A 21,980-nucleotide genomic window follows, 5' to 3' on the forward strand; every position below is an offset into this window, starting at 1 on the left:
CTTCATGCAGATATACATTTTTTAGCCTCTCCTGTTGATCCATTTAAATGTCGTTTACTTGACAGAGAATAAAAACATGCCTCGTACTTTTTATTTCAGTCAATGTGCTGCGTAAACAGAATCTCTTGTGCAGAAAATTTGTTGCGTTTTCACCAGATGTTTAGTTACGGCTCTTTGACATTCATTAACCTCATTCTGATTAATTTTCCTTCTGGTGCTCTTCACTTGTGGGCAATGCTACAACTGCACAAGAGAAAACAAGGCAGTAAAATTACTATTCATTCCGCTCCATCGTTCAGGAAATAGCAGACACAGTGTTTATCCTGCCAAAGTCCGGCCATATAATGCTGTTTGTTCAGGTTGGGAAAATATCATGATTTGAGTTTAATTAGACCCCTTTACAAAACTCACCCCACAATATTGAATTTCATTAACAAATCATCACACTGTCTGTTCCCGCTCCCAACCATATGCCCAAATTACGAAACCGTCTCACAATTTTACAGCATTTAATAAATCAGTTTGTTTTGCAGTTTTGAACAACATAGACATATTCTGATGTGAAACTGAGCAGTGCTAATTGTTAAAACTAGACAAAACTGAGCAAAGCCTCCTGCACAAACAAAGCATTTCAAAGTTCCTCATTTTCTGGAAAGCTTCTATTGACCTGACAGCAACTCTCCCCTCACAACGATAAAAGTAGATAAACCAGTTTGTCCGTAGATGAAAGAAAACATACTGAAGGGAATCCCACTTTGAGCTCAAATTAACTGCACATGACTACATTATTTAAAACGGTAATAATGTGCAGAACATTGTCTCCAATCGGAAGCCAAGACAAGCTAGCTTTAACTTACTAATTGAAGGGATTTGTTCCTTTGACTTTGAATCCCCTGTTTTACCTCCTCCAGGATTAGATTATGTTCTTGACACAGTCTGCCTTTTTGCAGGATTATTTAAAAAGTGGTCAAACTTCGAAGTGGTAACCGTTTGATATTGATTTGGATCCAGTCTGTATCCTGGATTTTTTTAATCTTTTCTATTCAGCCTTAGCAGATGTATGCACTGGTCTTGTTGAGACTGTTATTGGTACAGTCGGCACGGACTTTTTTTTCCTAGTGTCACCTAAACGTATTTACTGTAGTTGTTTCCAGGCAGAAACGCCATATCTTCTATGTTGCTGATACCTAGTTTTGACATCAAATATAAGATATTTTGTATGCAATGCTTAGAAATATTGTACAGCAGATTAATGACAGAGTAACTTACTTTAAGATATTTTATGTCATGTAGTGTAGATGCTGCTGGTGCAAGTTAACAATATTTTGTGACCTGTCGTAGAACAACAAGAAACTATGATAGTGAGTGTTTGTACCCCCCAGAACAAGTCGGACATTATGACGGATGATGAAATGACTCGGGTTATTTGCCTGAAGCAGCCGGAGATTGATGGTGTGACTCTGGAATGGAAATCATGCTCTGTGAAACCAGTTCTTGCAGATTCACTGCTGCACAAACAAGATAAGCGCTTCTTCTGTTTCGCCTGCAGTCTCTTTCACAGTCTCAGGTTCAGCTGTGTTTGAGAGCATACAGTGGACAGCCTGTCGTAATGTACTGCTTTTGAGGTATTAGCTAGTCCCTGTTGTCTCACCTGCAGCTGGTATGGAATGGTGCCGTAAGACTCATAACCAGTAACACAAAGAGGCAGTTTACACTAATACTGTAATCCCTGCACAGGTTTAGAAAATTATAGAATTGATTTTAGGATAAATATATGAATATGAATATATAGTTTAGTATTTAAAGCCTTACATGGGTGTTGACACCCGTTTCCAAACGTCATTGCCTCTATTCTAACTCCAGGTCTCTTAGATCCTCCAACAGTTCATTCAGTGAAGTTAGTTAGAGAGAGCATCTCCTCGCAGTGGAAGGTCCAAATCTTGAGCAGCTTCCTCTTGTCAAGCAAATCTTACGTATTTTTAGATACTTTTGAGACAGAGCTAAAGATGTTCAGTATTTTTGAATACTGTTTCATTATTTGCTTACTTACCATTTGCACTGACTCTTGAAATTGTTATGTCTTTTTAAATGCTTGGTCAACTGATTTGTCTCCGTGAAAGATTTAGGCATGGCGGGAGACCGAATGCGCTTCAGGGAGGGGAAAACAGAAAATGAAAGAAAAGCACAGATACAGCGAGGTAGGGGGTAATAGACCAAATTGGGCTCATAAATGAGCTGGAGGGAAAGTGGGAATGAAGAAATGAGCATTCATCCTTAAGTGAGTTGATGTGTGCCTGTTGTGTATGAGTGTGTGTGTGTGTGTGTGTGTGCTTGTTTTGAGGAATGAGCAACGTAAGCAGGCAACAGTGAGTAACTGAAGGTGTCAGAGAGAGATAGAAGTCAGGTGCAGATGAATATGAGTTGGCTTCTTCCAATGTGTGAATGCACTCAGTCCATGAGTGTGAGAGCCGCTTCGATTATGTATGACCCTGATTCTGTATTCGACACCCTTTGTCTGTGTCCCTGCAGGTGTTAACTCTTTAAGACTGCAGATAAGTAAAATTATGACACTGACTATCCTAAAAATGGAGTCAGTTATTGAAGTGTACAATGGTGCTGAAACAAATGAAATTGCTGTTTGGTGAGGGGTGTGTGGCTGTGCTGAATTCGGCTGTCTAACAGTGTTTGATCAGTTCCCAAGAGCCAGAGAGAATGCAATGTAATGAGCAAGCTCCCTCTCTAAATCTTTAGTGACACAGACAGATTTGTGTTGTTGAAAAGAGTTCGATTTTTGCCATGTTCATGCCTCACGGTGGATCTCTTCTATAATGAGTCTCCTCGGTGGCTTCCCTGGGCTGGAAGCAAAATGGAGAGGCTCCACATCTATGGTGTTTACACAATAAGGAGGCCTGAAATTATATCAACCTAAATGATACATATGGTTTGGTTGGTGTTTTTCAGAGGTAAATGTATGGACCGGGATCCTATATCTAATTACCCGTTGGAAATAATAAAGTTGTCTGAATGTGACTAACTACTGCAGTTCTATCTGACGCCACACGCAAATTTTCTAACAATTCCTATGAATATCTCCCCGTCTGTCCCACCATCACTACCCAATCCATCTTAAAAAAATCTCTCCGAGCAGCTCGGCATAATGTTGTCCAGGCAACTACTGCAGGAGCTGTGCAGCTTTTAAATTCACCTTGGCATGTCTGCCCATGGGGCTCAGAGCTGAAGAATAGAACCGGTGAGGCCGAGGAACACAGTTCTGAAACTGCTACTTACAGCAATATCTGAGTCAATTAGTTTGCATGATACAAGCTATGCCAGGGAAAACGTCTTCTGAGATTTTACAGATCCAGTCAGTATAGTGAGCTTTTGCTTTTTATACAGAATGATTGGAGTGAATATGAAAAGTCATTTGAACTAGTATCTGAATATCGTTCCCTCTGTAACTGTGCAAAGTCTAATTAAACAAGATCAGGGAGAACAGCTTTATTTCTGCTGCCCAAATGTCATGACATTTTTGATTCTACTTTAAACTGTGTCACTTCAGTCGAAGCATGTCCATCAGACAATACAAAACAAATTAAAAAGCCTTCAAATGACAAAATGAATCAAGCTTGGTTCTGAATGACAAATATCTATGTCATTCCATGTTAGAAAATTCTCTGTCCAGAGTCACATGAATACATTGCAGCTTTTCCATCTTCATTTATTGGTATGGAAACTCATGAAACACTCTAGATTATTCAGATCAATAACCCATTCCTTTTTTGTTGGGTCATCCATTATAGTCACAGATTATGATAGCAATATTAAGGCTGATGAACTACAGAGCTGCAAAAACACATAATTGTTCAGGTAAATTACCAACACGCTAATATCTGCAGAGTAACATCCTGACAGCTTGGAGCAAAAATAATTTTGAATCTGAAAAAAATGAGGCTCTTTTGTCTGTGGCTGCAACACAAACTGCTGTAAGCGAGGTCCTACTAGCATTTTCACTTTGCTTCATTATTTAATTTCACTGATGACAGTTATAATTTTTGGCAAATCACTTTGATACAGTATTTATCTATTTATCTATTTTTTAAAAAACTCTTGCACAGAAAAAGAAAGAAAAAAAAGATTGAAAACTTGATTTCATACTCTACCTACTGCTATTGATTTTGTGGGCACTGAACAGCATTGAGCCACGTAACTGTCTGATATAGAATGTTGCACGATTCCCAATGCCATCCCAGGTTAACCTAAGCTTTTAGCAATAAAATCTGTGACACAGCCACATTTTCATTGTGTCAGTGTGGGGTATTCTGATACTGATCTGATCTGTAGATTAAGCTCACAAAAATGATCATTAGGTGATAGCCATTAACAGACAGTAGACAGTGTTACAGACCCCTCCCCCAGCCCGCATGGTTCAAGCACCTTGCCTTGCAGCTCCCCTCCCCCTAGTTTTCACTCCATCTTGCTTCATTGTGAAGCTCACACCCCCACCTATCATTCGCAGCTGTACAGCAGCAGCTCCACAGCAGCAGCTCCACACAAGGGGGATACCATTCATTCGGCAAATATCTGAAAGATACAAAAAAAGAGGGCTGGATGTAAATATGGTTAATGTTCCCCTTATTAAAGAGTCTCACACAAGTCCTGTTACCAACCACCCTCCCCTGTGAAAACACTCACTGTATGTGTCATGTGACAACAAGCCCTGCTTTATTCACGCTCAACCACAGATTGAATATGTAAACAGCAGAACTGAATGAGCAGCCGTTCATTTTTTTTCTCTGCCGTTTTCTTTTTTTCCATTCATGACATCCCACGATGCCTTTTGATTGTGTTCTTTCATCTTCTACGGCAATAAGTGAAGATTGTGAAATGTGAAACGTTTGTGTTACAGCTGTTTTTTGAACATTTGAATCAGATAACAAATGCTACTCCTACTGGCAGAAATAGACGATATCTTACATTAGGGAACCGGCCTGTTTGGAGCTGCTCACAACTAAATGCCAGGCAGAGATTGGCACTACACCTGAGGCATCGCTTTGATGGAGCGAGAGTCAATAGGCCCTAAGAGTCAGCAAGGACAGCTCCTGGCTCTTGTCATCATAGTGGGTCAAACATTGACCGAAACCCAACATCTACAGCTTGTCAAGATATTGGACCATGATGGTGTGACTGACATTTCTCTGAGGCTTTGGATTTCTCTTGGTCAATCTGAGATCTCTCCACCTGGTTTAGAAACAACAGGGCTCATATGTTTCTGAGTTTTTTGGCTCTCAGCAGATGGATACAGAACAGATTTGTGAGTCCGTGTCAATTTTAGAGAAGTCCTCCCTTATAGCATGCTATGATCACATAAGGGTGACAGAAACTTGGATCCTTCATGCCTTTAGTGTCCTGCAGGAGTGCTCACAGTGTATCCTGGTGATGCTGTAATCACTTTTACTTGTTTGTAATGTCATTACCTATTTCAGCTTATAGCAAGCTGTAAAAGTGGACAAACTTTAAATCTTGTGATAAATGTATTTGAGTCAGATAGATGTGTCAGAATAGATAGATTCAATCTCTTTAATTAAGGGTTAGGATTAATCTTCCTAGCAAGCACTTAAAAGTAATGCAGTCATTTCAAATCCAGCCTATAGACATAATGTAGACATTTTTAAATCCAGGTTAAAAACATTTCTTTTCTCATGTGTCTATACATGAAATCTGCACAGTATCTTTTAACCTATCTAGACTGTTTCTTGTTTTTATTCATTTGAATTTATTTTAATTATTTAATTTCGTTCTATTTCTTTTCTTTTACATATTTTTAATGCTTTTATTTTATGTAAAGCACTTAGAATTGTTTTATACATGAAATGTGCAATACAAATAAATTTGACTTTGACTTTTTTAAAACAAAGGTAAAGACTTAAAGCAAACTTTCCAACAGCTTTTTGTCTTATTCCGCTTGTTGTGTTTGAAACTTGGAAGTATCAAAGTAGTGCCTCTTGGTATATAGACTGTAAATGCATATGTTGTGGCCTACATTATGACTAAAAAAGCAAATAACATTTTGGCTCTTGTCCTTGCATACTGGGCCATATGATCAGAGCAACACGCATCTTCCTCTAAGACAGTTTAGCCCAAAACGATGCAGTAACCTTATGAATCAAATGTTATGTGCTCTCTCTGTCTTGCCAACATATGATTTAACAGTTTGATTGGCATCATTAGCAGCTCTCTACCCATTCTGTTTTGAGCTCAGTTTATATTTAAGAAAGAATATTGTTGTGTTTCTGTGAGTGTGTGTGTGCTGACACAAAATTGTGCCCCTTGTGTGAAGGCTGCACTCAAGCAACCAGGCCACTATGCCAGCATTGACGTTACTGTAACCCCAGGGATAAAGTAAGGCTCTCATCCAGGATGAATTTTCAGAATCACATCCCATCATAGAGTGAGCCAGATATGTCTGTCTCTTTACAAATGAGATGTTTATGTTTTGCTGCCCTATTGATTTAGCCCCTGCAGTTTCAAGTTAAATGAGCTACTGCATCACTTCTCTCAGTACAACACTTGATTTTACTTCACCTTTTTTCAAGTGCAAAAGCAGAACAAGTAGCTTGTTGGTTACTATGAATTAACATCCTCACAGTGTGCATTTCCAGAAGGCTACAGGGCATCATTATTCATAAGATGATGCTCTTTTTTCTCACCCTCTGTCAGCTGAAGTTAAAGAGGAGACACTTACAGTACAGCAGTGATTGACTCAGACACATGCTGACACAGGGTCAAAGAGCCACTCAAACAAGTTGATTTGATGACAAATTACCACGGCGAGCTGATGAAGCTCACGCTGAGCATTTTACAGAGAGAAAGAGTGGGGGTTGGGGGTTATAATAACCTCCAACCCCCAACCTATGGATCTTTGCTGGTGGAGGCATCAGTGTCAAATGTTTTGGGATGCTTACACCGAACCACATATACTCACACTTTGTCTGTTAGGCCAGTTCAAAAACCGTTGTCTGCAATTTACGATGATTCTGACAGCGAGGGTTTTCGGACCACCAAGAGTGCCATATACAACAACTGCAGTAAGATACAACCAATCAGCAGATGTTGAACTTGTCAGAGTGTGTCTGTGAGGGAGAGAAAGTGATAGGAAGGACTTGATAGAGCTCCTTTTAATTGCTGCCATCAACATATGTGTGCACTTCACTTTAGTTACTCTGCCACTGTGAACCAGGTTGAGCTGCATTGTCTTAATTATTGATAGTGGAAATAGAATCTAATGAAATTTCCAGCATCTTGAAACTGGAACTCGTCTCACTTCACCATCTGTGAAAACACACTCAATAATTCCCGTTTGTTCAATAATTCAAGTCACCTTTGAGTGCATAAAATGTTATAGCTATAGAAACATATTGATAATTTGTGTGGCTATGATTTGATTAAGTCACAGATCATACTGGATTTATCACATATAATTACTGAATAGTCGTATTCATAGTTCTGTCATCAATATTACTTAAGTTTTACACAAATTATAGCCTTCGACAGATTGTTTTGGTTACTGTGACGTTTAAAATTTGCAAACTCTTTATGATTTCCTCTAATTATTTCCTAATTATCTTACACACAAGCCCCGAAGGAGGATGAAATTGAAGAAATGACACAAAAGGCTAGGGTAACAACTTAAATCACTGTGGATTGATAAGAATGAAATAGGAAAGAGTAAAAAAATTACTCTTTGGCTTTGGTCCTCAGCTTTAACCAAGTGACATGACAAAGTAGGACAGCAGTAGAGCTAAGGAAGTCAAAAAAAGAGCAAAAATCTAAATAAAGAAAGAAAAAAAAGAAAGAGAAAAAAGCAGTGTCAAAATTGGACTCAAACATGTGTTCCATGCTTGGGAGTAGAGTGTCTTCCCCCTCCCCCTTCTGACCGCCTAACACAGCTGGTCTTAATGTAGTTAAGAGGTAGCACTATAGAATGACAGGCACAAATAGTAAGCGACATGTCGCCCCCCTTTTACTATTTGCATAACCCTTGTTCCCCCAACTTCCTCAGAGGGATAACGGGGAATATGCATCTGTAGAGCAGTCCCCAGAGGGCCAGAGGCTGACAGTGAAGAGGTACCCAGTACTTTGAAAGCTGATGTAAAACAGGTTTTGATCAGACATCAATGTGTGACAAGTTGGGAATGATAATGTGTTGTGAAAACAGCTCTGCTCAGTGCAAAAAAGTTGCTCTATATTCTGCAGTATATTAACGGACTGTGTGACAAGTTCTACTACATGTCATTTAAAGCGCCAGGAAAAAAGACCTTTCACTCTTGACCGCCAATAAAATCTCATCAGTCCATCCAAAAAAAACATTTGTTCCGAATTGAACAAAAGTCCTCTGTCAACAATTAATTCAGTCGAAAGAAATTAAACCGAGGGGGATGCATCACCTTTACCACCGAGGAGTGTCAAGCCTTCAAGTTAGAAATGAGGTTGAACTGGCATAACCTCAATAGAGTAATTAATACATGGGGAGTGGGGAAGTTGCAAGAAGCAGAGGATGAGAGAGCTAAGGGGAAGAGGGAGGTCATTTCATAGTCATGTGCTGGGCTGCTTGTGTATGCAGTGCATGTGGTATATTGCATTGCTCTGTAATTAAGGCACAATCTGTGGGAACAGTTGGCCACTGAGGTATCAGTGCAATATAGGAGCGTCCTGATCTGAACTTTGTCCTCAACTCCAACAGTTGTGCTGCCATCAGTCCAAACTTCAAGGTGAAAAAATGTGGATTATGCTGAATATGAACATGAATATGAACTCACATAAGTAGCCACGTTTACCAGACTGTCTGCACATATAATCTTTTGTTGGACCAGCTGCCCAAGTTGTATGCTGGAGAGACATGCAATGTGGGCTTTTAGGAGCATACCTACCATTTTTTTCTTCTAATCTTTGCTAATCTTTCGGTTTACCAGTGTGATGACCAAATCCCCACAGTACTGAGGTAGTGGTGTGCTCAAAAGAGATGACACTAAATGCAGTTTTGGACAGAAAACATCAAAGAGCCCCTCAGCATGCTGTGATTTGGCACATTCTGCGTCTGTACTTGGTACCACACTGTTTAGTCATCCTGCCGAGCCATCTGTGTAGCAACAGATTACCTGGTAGCCCCCGTTAATCCAGGTAGGCTGAACTGCATCAGTGAGGAAATGAAGCCGAGCGGAAAATGTTTAAATCGATAAGTCCCACATTTCCTCTCAGGCTTAAGGGTTGACCTTGACACACCAGGCAAGCACAACAATGCCCTACCAATGTAGCAGGCTTATCAGGTTGTTATATATAGGATTCTGTCCTTTTTGGCTCCAGGATCTTGTATAGGTGGATGACTGGAAGTTCTGTGTTTATCAACTTACTTTCACCTTACAAAAGTTCGAGTTTCTTTGCCTCCTAAAGGAAGCACAAGTCAGCATTTTCCTCTATCCGCCATCCTCTCCGGATCAAAGACCAGAAAAGAACAGAATGTGTTTCTGTTTTGGTTCATCCACCCATGACTTCATGTTCGAGTGTGCACAAGAACGCAGTCGGGCTGTTTGCTTTTTTTTTTCTTTTTTTTTTAAAGTCAGAAAGATTTAGTCACTCAAAACAAGGCACAGCTAAAGAAGTACAGGTGACACCTGATTTATCGCATTGGAATGCTTGATTCTGTTTTGTTCCACACGTTTCTAGTTTCTATAAATATTGAGAGAAGGTCAGAAATGCTCAGACTTAAGTTGTTTTTTTTGCCTTTCAAAGGTGCGTTCTCTCATTACACTGCACCGTGTAAACCAGCTCCATCGCCTGCTTATTAGATTTAGTTGGACAGAGAACATTCTGCTAATTAATGCTGCTGGCGGGCTGCGTGTGAGTGACTATGTGTGTGTTTGTGAGTCAGTGTCTGTCTCTGGCTGCCTTGGAGTATGCTGAGATGTATGAGCCTCATTAGTGTTTGTGTACGCATGCCTGTGTGGATGGTTGTCTGTGTTAGTGCCAGTGTGCAACCCAAAAATGTAAATGCTTGTGTGTGGACGTGGTTGAGTGTGTTTGGCTTTGACCCTTCTCCGAGCTGGGATATGCCAACTGGTGAGAGGAAAATTTGCATCGGCAGCAGCACCAGGGATCTGTTTGATGTGTCCACTCACAACACATCAGGTGGTCTGTAGAGAACCTGCGCAGGGAGAAAGGCAGAAACAGACAGGGAGCTGGCATATTAGGACTGAAGGGAAAACCAGGGGTATAGGGTGAAATAATAGAAAAAGTAAACAAATGTGGGCAAATACAGAATGTGTGATAACACAAAAGTATGAGGGATGAGAGGCAAGGATACGGATGGAGTGAAAAGAAGATGTTATGATGGGAAATGATGGGGAAAGGGAAGGAAATGTAAAACAAATCACACTAACAGATTGATTTTTTCTGAAATGGTTTCATTCTACTGTGCCTCATCGCACACTTCTTTATGTCTTCTAGAGTAATACAAACATAAATGAGTACACTCGGACGGTGAAGTGTGTGGGGGGGTGTAAAGATCACAGCGGATACGCAAAGTTTTCACTCCACAGAGGTTTTTTAGGATTAGATGCGCTCATTCAGAAAGCCGAACACATTTACACGATCATCAAAGGTGTTTGGTGAGGGTGAACAATGCTGTTACACACATGATGGCAGTCATTGGGACTGTGTGCTTTGCAGACCTGCAGGAAATTAAAACATTCTTGAAAGAGTGCACCTAAAACTCTATAAACATCTGACTATCATTTGTCATAATCCTTCAGCGATGCACCACCACAAAATGTGTCAGGTGGGGAAACAGCCTCCTGTTTTTTCTCACATTGCCTAAACAAGTCTGATGTTTTCTAGAGTATAACACTTATCTCTTATGGATTATAGAAAAGGATAGATTCCAAGCAGTTTATTTTCAGAATGCACAGATGCATGTATCCACATATAGACATGCACATGCTCAGAGACGTGACCCCAGATTTATACCATATGTAACCCTGATTATATTTATAGCACTCAGAAATATCGGGTTCCTTGAATGCATCGTAGCATCGTCTGATAATTTAAATTTCGGGCTTGTCCTGAACATATCACCTGCAGCTCTCGTGAGATAGCCAAACCTCTTAATAGCCTGACAGCAGGTTACCATCCACCGAAGAAGAGAGGGAAAGTGTACAAGAGGGAGCGCTTCATGCCTCTTGTGAGCCCTAATGCGCCGCTCGGTGAGGAGTGGACCCCAGAGTGTGAGAATGCCTTCAGAATTCTGATCGAGAAATTGACGTCTGCACCCATCCTTGCCTTTGCGAATCCACAACTGCCCTATGTTGTACATACTGACGCTTGTCGTGACGGGTTGGGGGCAGCGCTCTATCAAGAGCAGGAGGGGAAGCTCAGAGTTGTCGCGTACGCCAGTCGAGGTCTTTCCAAGAGCGAGAGAAACTATCCCACGCACAAACTTGAATTTTTGGCCTTAAAATGGGCTGTTTGTGAGAAGTTCAGTGATTACCTTTATGGATCAAGTTTTGTACTTACTGACAACAACCCCCTCACATCTTTCACCTTACAGAGCAGGGCAGGCCAACCGCGATGCAGACGGGTTATCCCGGCGGCCTCAAGGTCCGCCTCTTGAGGATGAAGCTTTCACTAAAGAAAGGGAGAGAATAGAGGACATGAAAAAACGGTTCATGGAAGCAAGAGATGACATAGATCATGAAGTGTTCTCTGCATTATGTCAACGTCATCTTATGATGTTTAAAAATGAACATCACCCTCATTCAGAGCAACCTATCCTTGCGGAGTCTCTTGTTGTCGACTCTTCTGTAGTGCCTGATGTTTTCGGTGAGGACACTTTACCATCCATGATTAACTCTGACTGGTGTAACGCTCAAAATAATGATCCATCTCTCTCACGTGTCATCACCTTTGTGAGGAGAGCTGTAAAACCCAGTTTCAAAGAGACAAACCTTGAACATCCCGATGTCAAACTTCTTCTCAGGGAATGGAAAAAACTTGAACTCAGGGATGATGTCCTGTACAGGAAGTGGTCTGAGCGAGGCAATCTGGTCTATCAGTTGGTCTTACCTGAACAGTTCAGAGAGAGGGCACTGCAGGGAGTGCATGATGAGGTTGGGCATCTTGGTTCTGAGCGTGCACTTCATCTTGCTCGTGCCAGGTTCTACTGGCCAAGGATGGCCAGAGACATTGAGGAAAAGTGCCAAAAGTGTGAACGCTGTTTCAGAGGGAAGGCTGTGCCTCAAAAGGCTGCGCCTTTGGAGAACATTTCTGCTACTTATCCGCTCGAACTTCTTTGTATGGATTATCTATCCCTTGAGCCGGATGATAGAGACACAAGAAACATTTTAGTGATCACTGACCACTTTACAAAATTTGCTGTGGCAGTGCCGACTAGAGATCAGAAAGCCAGAACTGTTGCAAAGGCTTTATGGGAGAACTTTATTGTTCATTATGGGTTCCCCGGTCATCTGCTTAGCGACCAGGGCAGGGACTTTGAGTCTAAGACAATCAGAGAACTCTGCACACTGATAGGAGCAGACAAAGTCCGCACCACCCCATACCATCCCCGGGGAAACCCAGTGGAACGGTTTAACCGGACTCTCCTTGGTATGCTAGGGACCCTGGAAGAGAGAGACAAATACCATTGGAGGGATTTTGTTAAACCTTTGGTCCACGCATATAATTGCACGAAGAACAGTACAACAGGCTATTCGCCTTATGAACTTATGTTTGGTAGGCAGCCCAGACTGCCAATTGATCTTGTTCTGGGAATCCACCCTGATATGGCGAACCACAAGACTCACTCAGAGTATGTCAAGGGCCTTCGTCAACGCCTACAAGAGAGCTACTCATTAGCTGCTTAAAATGCCCAGAAGATGGGAGGGAAAAACAAGGCTAGGTTTGACAAGAAGGTCGGGGCAGCTGAACTCTTAGAAGGGGATGGGGTCCTAGTGTGAAACGTGAATATCAGGGGGAAACACAAACTGGCAGATCGGTGGGAACAGAAAATCCATGTTGTTGTCAGACGGATTAGAGACAGTCTTGTTTATGTAGTCAAACCTGAAACAGAGGGGCCACACCATACATTACATAGAGATCTTCTTTTGCCATGCGGGTTCCTACCTGTAACAGAGATCAGAGAGCAAAAGTCTTCCACGGACGTTTCGAAGAAAATGAGACTGAGGTACAAAACAACAAAAGACACGCAAGGGGATGCCGATGGTCCGGAGGACGAGTCGTACAGTGATGAGGATGACTTGTATCCTAACACCTGGGTGCCAGAAATCATTACTAGGGGTCCTTTCCTACAGAGGGAAGGAGGCTTCAATGACCCTCAGCCAAGTTCCAGGGTATTAAACCCAGACACCCCTTCTTTTGTGCCCCAAAGCTCCGCACACTTACCTGAGAGACCTACCCATGATCTCCTCTTGTCTGCTCTGAGAGTAGTGGTTCAGTTACACATCCTACTTCACACTGTAGGGCCCCAGACTATATTGTTGTTGATATTCCAGAACCTGATATGACACACATCTCACCTGTTAGAGAGAACACAGATCTCATCACCACAGACCATGTAGTCACAGACACTGACAATGTAGCATCTGAGAGTCTGGAGTCTGAGAACACAAATGTCAGGCGTTCTGTCAGGGAGAGACGTCCGCCTCGGAAACTCAAGTATGATGAGCTGGGGGAGCCTTTAACCTTGGCCATCAGTTCGTTCTTGCAGGTTTTAGGAGCTGCTATTTCGCAAGTATCTGCACCTGTAGGGGCATGTATGCATGCAGGGACTCGTGCAGTCTAGAGGGGGAGAGTGTAACCCTGATTATATTTATAGCACTCAGAAATATCGGGTTCCTTGAATGCATCGTAGCATCGTCTGATAATTTAAATTTCGGGCTTGTCCTGAACATATCACCTGCAGCTCTCGTGAGAGCAAAGGTGTGGGACAGAGGAAAGACCGGGAGAAAAAGGAGAAGGCAGGAGAAAGTCCATGCTGCCGTGAAGCACGCTGCTTTCTAATTAGCAGAGGAAAAGAGTTTTCCGTAGGCATTTGGAAAGAGCTGCTGTTAATGGTGAACCATAACCCAGTACCTACCTCGAAGGAGTTGGAGTGTCTCTTCAAACTTTTCGAACTATTCTGGTGAGTTAGCTTAGCTCAATTAGCACTATAGTTGCAGTTCAATGCGTTGGAAAATAAATAACCGTCAGAATAGTAGATGAATGTTGTTCAATGATGCTTGAGACCTGTTTGTATTGAGTATTGTGATGATGTGATGAATGTTTAGCACTTTTTTTCCTTTCCGGCCTGCTAATTCAGTCCGCGGCCGGCGGCTATGCACCGTGCATATACAGTAGCGTTGCTGTAACTGCAACTGCGAGTGATGCAGAGTAATGCCATTCAGTGTATGTGTTACGAAATGCTGTGTATTTTTCATGTTGAAGCTTATAGTTTGTTTAAAGCTGGATATGCACATGATAATTCAATTAATCACATGTTTCATTCCATCTGTGAAGAAAAAGGGGAATTATTTAATTCATGTATGGGTTAACTAGTAAAATGCTACTTTATTTATTTGTTTTAAAACAAGGACATTAGAGGAAAAGACATTTAAGAAGTGTGGAAGTCTAAAGGTTCTGCATATTTGTGTGCAGACTGTTTTTTTTTTTTTTTTTTTTTTTTTTTGAGGGACAATTCTGTCTGTGCCAGTTGAAGAAGAACTGCCCCATCGTGGTCCAGGACGCCATTGCTGTTGTGGATGTTTGCCGTACCAGGAGGGCGGTAGGAACAAAAAAACAAAAGGAAGTTCACCTGAGAGCCACCCTTTTAATTATTTTGCTACTTTTCTCCACCTGAGACTCAGGTTGTTTTTTGTTCTTTGGCCAAGATACACGAGAGAAACTGACTAAAATTGACATCAGGAACTGAAGGTTGGAAACCAGTAAATGGTGAAGTGGTACCACAATTTATTTTCCTTTTCTTAATTTATTTTGGGGTGTTGAAATATTTCATTGTTTGTTTTACATCCATTTTGGTTGTTTAAATTATTTTTGTGATATGTTTGAGTTCTCTATTTTACTTTAAAGGTATTCCTACTGAACTGAACAAGATGTTTACATAAAGCTAAATTTCTGTTTCATAAATCTGTGGTCCTGTGGATTGTGTGGATTGGATTGGTCATTCATTCTTACAGAGCCTGCTACTGCCAATCTCCTTCCCAACCTAGTAGATCGGTGAAAGTGAATCTGAGTAACCTTGTGAAGAATCTGAACAGGAAGATTGTAAGTCCAAGATTTTTGGTACAAGACTCACAACAAAATTGTCATCCTTATCCACATTTTCCAATTATGCTCTACCCTCCACTGCCAGCTTACAGTCGAATCAGAAGAGTATCATCTCCAACCCCTGATTCCGCATTAGTCCTTTCACACAGAATAGAAGTGTAACAAAAGCACATTAGTCTTGTCCTTAAAGGACACTTTTGCAGAATTACTGCTCATCCAAAATAGGACTTAGATTCTAAGTCTTAGCTGTTAGGCTATTAGTCCAATTACACATCACCTAGCATAAAACAAAACTGGAATTTTAAGGTAACAGAGACATTATACACAACTTTGTTGAGTTCATTTGTTTTTACCGTACACCATACTTTACAAAAAGACACCCATCGGGGGGATGGAAAAATTCCTTTCGGCAGGAAGATACCTCCAACAGAACCAGACTCAGGGAGGAAGGCCAAGAAGAAGAGCTTTCCAGCAACCGCAGATCAGAAACAGTTCCAAAATCAGAGGTACCTGCAAGGACAGAAAAACAAGAAATACAAGAAATATGGGGACCCACGAAGTTTGTGAAGCGCAGTAATGGTGTACAAATGCATTAAGAGGGAGAGAAGAAAGTAGAAGGAGGTGCTGAGTGCATCATGCCAGGTCCCCCGGCAGCCTGGGCATATTGGAGTATAGCTGAGGGATGGTTCAGGTTCCACTCAGCTAGCACTAATTTCAAGTTTTATCAAGAAGGAAAGTGTTAAACCTCATCCGTAAAAGAAGTGAAGCTTTCTGCCCCCTGATATTACAGTGAGACAGGGTAAGTCCAGTTTCCATCAGGCTAGATTTCTTTCCAAAATGTGATCACTGCTCTGCTCTGAGCAAGAGGATGTTGCTGATGATGAGACAATGGTGCTGAAATGGCTGCATGCCGAGGGAACCAAACCCCATATCAGTTGTTCATGATTCTTTCATCCACATGCCTTCAGGAAGTCTGTCAGTAAAACATAATCTTACTGTCTATTAAGACAGCCACACACAACATTTTTCTCACAGATCTGCCTGTGATTTTTTTCGTCTCCTCATTTGCACAAAATGCACCCTGGCACGCCCACTAGCTCCATCAAGACAGGAAATATGGACTCTTGGAGTGCTGAAAGTCTGGAGTTTATGTAACCTGCACAAGCACGATGATATGCTACGATGCAAAAGGAAAAAAGCCACCAAATGAGTTGTTCATTATGATCAGGGAGGTTAAACACTGTGTTACTGTAGCAGCAAATTAGATTTATTGAAAGTGAGTAATAATTTCAAGTTGTGAGAGCAAAGCCCCAACAGCAAATCTCCGGCTTTGCAGTAAATGTGTGAATAGCATCTTTGTACAAGTTCCAAACTGTCCACACATTTTCTCTGGTGTTCATGAATGAAAACTTGTTTATGCAGGCTCCTTTGGTGAAGTTTTGAGTGTGGATTTGGGAAAAGGCTTTTTAAAAAAGAAAATTATATGCTGGTGATTGGATGAAGCATCTGCCTATCACTGCCTGTTGTGGGCCAGCTTCAACCAATCAGCTCAATGGAGTGGAGCCAGTTGGTGAAATAAAAGACTTCCATGATGCACTTTGTGTGGGATTAAATTAAGAAATTCCCTTTTAAGTTTTTATATGACTGATGCTGAAAGTGTCAAAGCTAACCTCTTTAAGAGCCACTGCTGTTGTGTGCTGTCATAAGGTTATTCAAAATGTGTAGCTGCCCAATGTGTGTCAAACATCCACAGGGGTAAAGAATTTAAAGTACAAGAGGTCCTCTATCTGTAGCCTGTTGTTTCTGTCCAAACTATGCATGTATGCTGCAAATGGACTGAGTCATTCTGATTTCAGTACAAGTGAAGGGGAGGAACACGGGATCAACCAATAAAAACACCTGTCTCCATTCACGTTATCAGCAATTGCACCTTGAAATTTTACTCTCGCAGCAGCAAGTCTATGAATTACGAAGAAATAAAGGTAGCTAAATAAAAACACTTGTATTTCTTGAACAACCAGTTAAATGCTCTGTCCATGATGTCGCGTTTCCTCTTCGGGGCTGTTGTTGAGCTGAATATCCAGGTATCTACAGCCCTTCAACTGCCCCCGTCAAGTCAAGAGCAAGTTCACAACATTTAAGTCCCAAATGCGTGACTCATTCCAGGCGGCGCCCATAGCACACTGTGTGGGACTGTATGCGTCTTTGCACACAGCTCAGGGCTTGGCAAAAGGGATTCTCTCGTGACAGGGATCTCGCAAGAATCCAGCTGCCTCACAATGTAAAACGAGCGCTGTAAAGAGAACAAATGGCAATGAAATTAACATTTCGTTTTTAGCATCCTTTCTCTTTAAACATCCACACGGTTTTTCAACGTGGAGCAAATTCCTCCGAGCATCTCAAAGAGAACTTGTCTGAGTTGATCCTCATGATTACAAACTTTGTAGTTGCGCTAACATACAAAACCTTCGCTTTGTGCACATGTTAAGGATGTGCTTGCTTTTGTGAGGCCATTTGTGTGTGCAAATGCGACTTTGGAAGGATCATATTTGCATTTGTGTGGCTTGGCATGTCAATGCAAATGAGCTAATGTGCATCGGTGCGCCCTCAAACCATGAAATTTAACAGTGGAGGAAACAATTTATCTTTGTGAATAACGCCTCCTTAAGCAAAAGTTTTTATCTGTGTATGAGCTGCACCTGATATCAAACCGGAGGAAATGACTCCTTTTGATGCTGCACAATGGTGGCTCCACGGCTTCGTGTCCCCTTTGATGACTCGTCACATTTGTTGGCTGTTCAGATGGGGAAATTTCTCTCACTTTGTCAGAGTTCATCGACAAACAAATGGATTAAGATCTAATTTCAGGATATATCTTGAAGTTGGTGACAGATGAAACTAATAATGTTTGCTTTTCTCCGGAGCGCTCTCTTGTTTCCATGGAGACGTGGACATGATGATTTTCATTTGCAAATAAAGTGAATTGAATGATAGGATGCTCTTCAACATCACCAATACTATTTGGATTATTGTAACAACAAATTGTGTTATGCTCAGATGAAGGGTTCCACTCGTGGAGGACTTCAAGTCCGTGATCATTTACTGACAGTAGATCATTGAATCGGACATTATTAGACCAGAAGTAAACATTCTGAACAAAACTTTTAACTAGCACAGTCCTCCATTGTTGTTCAAAGGTTTATATTTAGTGTACGCAGAATACATTTCCTCCAGCTATGGTACATTCATACCAGGCCTGAAAACAATGAAAGCTCAAGACTCACAGCCACTTTGGCTTTGGGCTTCTTCTTGCGTGTTGTTATTAAAGTGGGAAGAGCTGGATGCTATCTATCTCCTTCCCACCCTCAACTGAAAATAATGGCTTGATCCACTCATGGCGACACTGATGTACTATTAGGAGCAGCAGGCTGCTTAGCCCAGCAGAATCATAACTCCCCCAAAACATAAATCAAAACCTGGCCTGGTGAAATTGTCAGTTTGTAATGCTTCACGACAGGACTTCTGCAGCCCAACATTACAAGACAAGCAAATTAAAGGAGGCTAGAGCCCCACCACCGTATGCTTGCATGGCAGCGTTTGCAGTATCCCACACAGCCCCAACGTGATGAGAGAAGGGATGCGGTTGAGTGTGTTTGTGCAGCAGTATGTCTGTGCTCCCCCAATAAAAGAAACGCTGTGGGCTGGGTGCCTGCTGGGTGAGCTATAAATAGCTTTGTGGTGACAGCAGGACTTAGGGCCTAATGTGAGAGGGAGCGTCTCCCAGAGTTGTCTATATTTATTATTTGAAACTTGACAAATAATTTTTCTACTGTATTTGTCCTGGTCGAAACCTCCTGTGCCGTCATTAAACCCATTCTGGCAAGTAGTTATGGGACAGTCTTTATCTAAAATACCATTTGCAGTGTTTTCACTGAGAATCAGGGTATGATGGAATAGATGCATTTAATCATTTAGTTCCAGAACCTTTTTGACTCAGTGGACCTAGTGACCTTTTCACCCCCATTTTTCTGCATGGCCTTTCTGCACACAGCTTAATCAGGGAAGGATATTTAAATGTCAGAGAGTTTTAATGGAAAGCTCCAGGATCATATTATACTTTTAAGTCTTGAATCAGTTTTTACCATTTTGTTTTCTGGGTCAGTGAATAGAGGAGTTTTTGCATTTAAGATTAATGAGGCTCATGATTTTAGGACTACACAAAGATTGCAGCATGCCTGTGTGCTTACCTGAACCTGAACACAAATCGTCCATTAGCCATTTCTAATTGTGATTTGATCTTTTGTTGGTTAGGTTCAAACTTCCCCTGCACCACCCACATCATCCCTGTGAAGAACGAAGAGGGAGTGGTCATGATGTTCATCCTGAACTTCGATTACATCCTGGATGAAGGCAGCAGTGACTCGCTGGAGAGACTCAACCACGCCTCACCCTCCAAAGCTGACCAACGTGAGTAAAGAAACAGAAAAGGCACGAGGAGAAGGAGGAGGTTGCTGGCAGGATAACAGGATCGATCACATTTAATGCAAGCTTTTATTCAGCCCTGTAATTCTGGCTGTGCAAATGTCATTCGGTCAATAAACAGTTACAAATATTTCCCTTAAACAAGTGGGCTACACTTCGGCATCTCACCTTTGTGGCAAAATGCTAAATCCCTTGCAATCTGCGACTTGTGCATTTGTCTGTAATCATGAGTGCAGCTGGAGGAATTCCTTGCTCGACAGCTCCTTTGGCATGTTGACACCAGCCTTTAGCAGACACTGATGTGTTTGCCTGCTATCATCTCAAAGGTCTGGCCCAATTATAGCTCACACCCTGCCAGGATGGCCTGATGAACTACTCGAACACTGTCGAGCACTCAGCTATCCAGAGTAGATGGTGTAATAGCGTATAATGCCATTCCCCAGAGGTGCACTTGAACACAATCTTGATGCCTCCTCCTTCTTTGAAGACTCTCTCCCCATATTCTCTCTGTGACATATAAAGCAGCAGCACAGAGGACCAGAGGTCACCTCTAGATGACTGTAATTGGACAAGGCTGCTAACAGGCTGCACTGCCTCGTGGGGCATGTTGTGTTGTGTGTTGAGTTTACAGTAAAAGCAAGAGTTTTCAGAGTTCTGTGGATGTATATATATATAGAAACTTTTCCGTTAGTGTTTGAAGGTGCATGTGTATGCAACATTATGTATGCATCACTACATTTTTCATATTTTTAAGTGATCTAATAGTTCTGCTTCATGAGTAAAGCAGTTTTTTTTTTATATATTCAGCAAAGTGGTCTCAGATTTATCTCAGTACCTCAGAGGGCATCCCTGAAAAATGTGGTGGTGACGTCAAGATTTGCTTACAAGGTCAAAGTCGGTGCTGTTCATCTTTTCTCTGCCTATGAGCAGAATCTGCAGTAGCAGGATTTACAAGAGAGAATAGATAGGCCTTTTTCACACGTCACTCTGAAGCATGGCCCGGTGCACCTTCAGCACACCGGTGTCATGTGTGAAAGTACGGGGGCTGAATGGGGGGTTGAACTTGATCCGTGGTTAACCGGCCTCCCAGTTGGCAAGGAAGGTAGTCACAGAGTCAGAATGGACTGTGTGTAAGCAAGAGCGGTCACTGTGGAACACCCCCCTCTAACTGACAGTGCAGCTTTGACTCAGATGATTCCCCGCTGTGTGTGAGCAACACACTAAATGGTCACCTGAATTAGATTCAGCAGAACTGAAGTAACACCCAGATAATGCACTTCGAGATTGACTCACTCCTGCATTTATACAGTTTGCACAACCAGACTAAAATGGGCTCCACATATGCTCCAAAGTCCCATCGTTTTGTAAAAAAGATTAATAGTGTTTATCAACAAAAGTCAACTCTCAGACCGTTTGTTCTGCTCTTATAGAACATTTCATAACTGCAGTTTCTGAAATGACTTCTCGAGTTGTTCAGAAACAACATCTTTGCAGGGATTTTGGCTTACGGTGCATATACAATATATATCTATCGTTTAGGTCTCCTCCACTTACTCAACCATACTCATGTTATACTGATTGTGATTACTAATAAATCATTTATTCGAATCTCAAATTATTGTTGATGCTGATCGTGCCTCTGGAAGATGGACGCTGTTTTACAAACAAAAGAAAAGTTTGATGGCAGCAGCAGCTCCTCCAATTAGAAAAGTCAATCAGACATGGATGTATGGGTATGTCTCTTTTTCATGTCAATCTCTTTATTTTGCATCATTTTTTATTGATTTATTACTCCTTTCCATTTAGCTTTTTCTTGAAATTTCTCACCGGATTATCATTCTTGTCTTTTTCAACCTTTTACTCTGAGCCAAAGGCACTTCAGCTAAAGTCGAACTCCCCCCCCCAGTCCTCCAAGCCAATTAGATTTTAGACTGGGTTGTCTGCTTCCTCTTGAGCATGAGAACATGTATCTATCACTTACATCACCTTATCTGTACGTCATAATTGGTTGCAGAACACATTTGAGGCAAGAAATAGTGTTGTTTCTGGGCCTAAAGTTAAAGTTTGTTGCCACTTGGTTTTACAGCTTCCAGGTTCTGCTGTCATACCAGAGGTGAGGCAGAATGAGATTTTCAAAGATCTTAACAAATTTTTAGAATATTCTCTTC

General features: G+C 41.6%; 1 protein-coding gene across 3 annotated transcripts in view; it reads left to right on the forward strand.

Moving 5' to 3' along the window:
- LOC140307624 (voltage-gated inwardly rectifying potassium channel KCNH7-like) overlaps window positions 1-21,980 on the forward strand; it is a 75,885-nt gene that overhangs the window by 10,248 nt on the left and 43,657 nt on the right. For all 3 annotated transcript variants that reach the window (XM_072386627.1, XM_072386701.1, XM_072386776.1), the window contains exon 3: window positions 19,642-19,797. In XM_072386627.1, coding sequence (XP_072242728.1) covers window positions 19,642-19,797 — 156 coding nt within the window. The remainder of the gene's footprint in view (window positions 1-19,641; window positions 19,798-21,980) is intronic.

Source organism: Leuresthes tenuis, unplaced genomic scaffold, assembly GCF_036924035.1.
Source record: "Leuresthes tenuis unplaced genomic scaffold, fLeuTen1.0.hap1 SCAF_1, whole genome shotgun sequence".
Taxonomy (NCBI): Eukaryota; Metazoa; Chordata; class Actinopteri; order Atheriniformes; family Atherinopsidae; genus Leuresthes; species Leuresthes tenuis.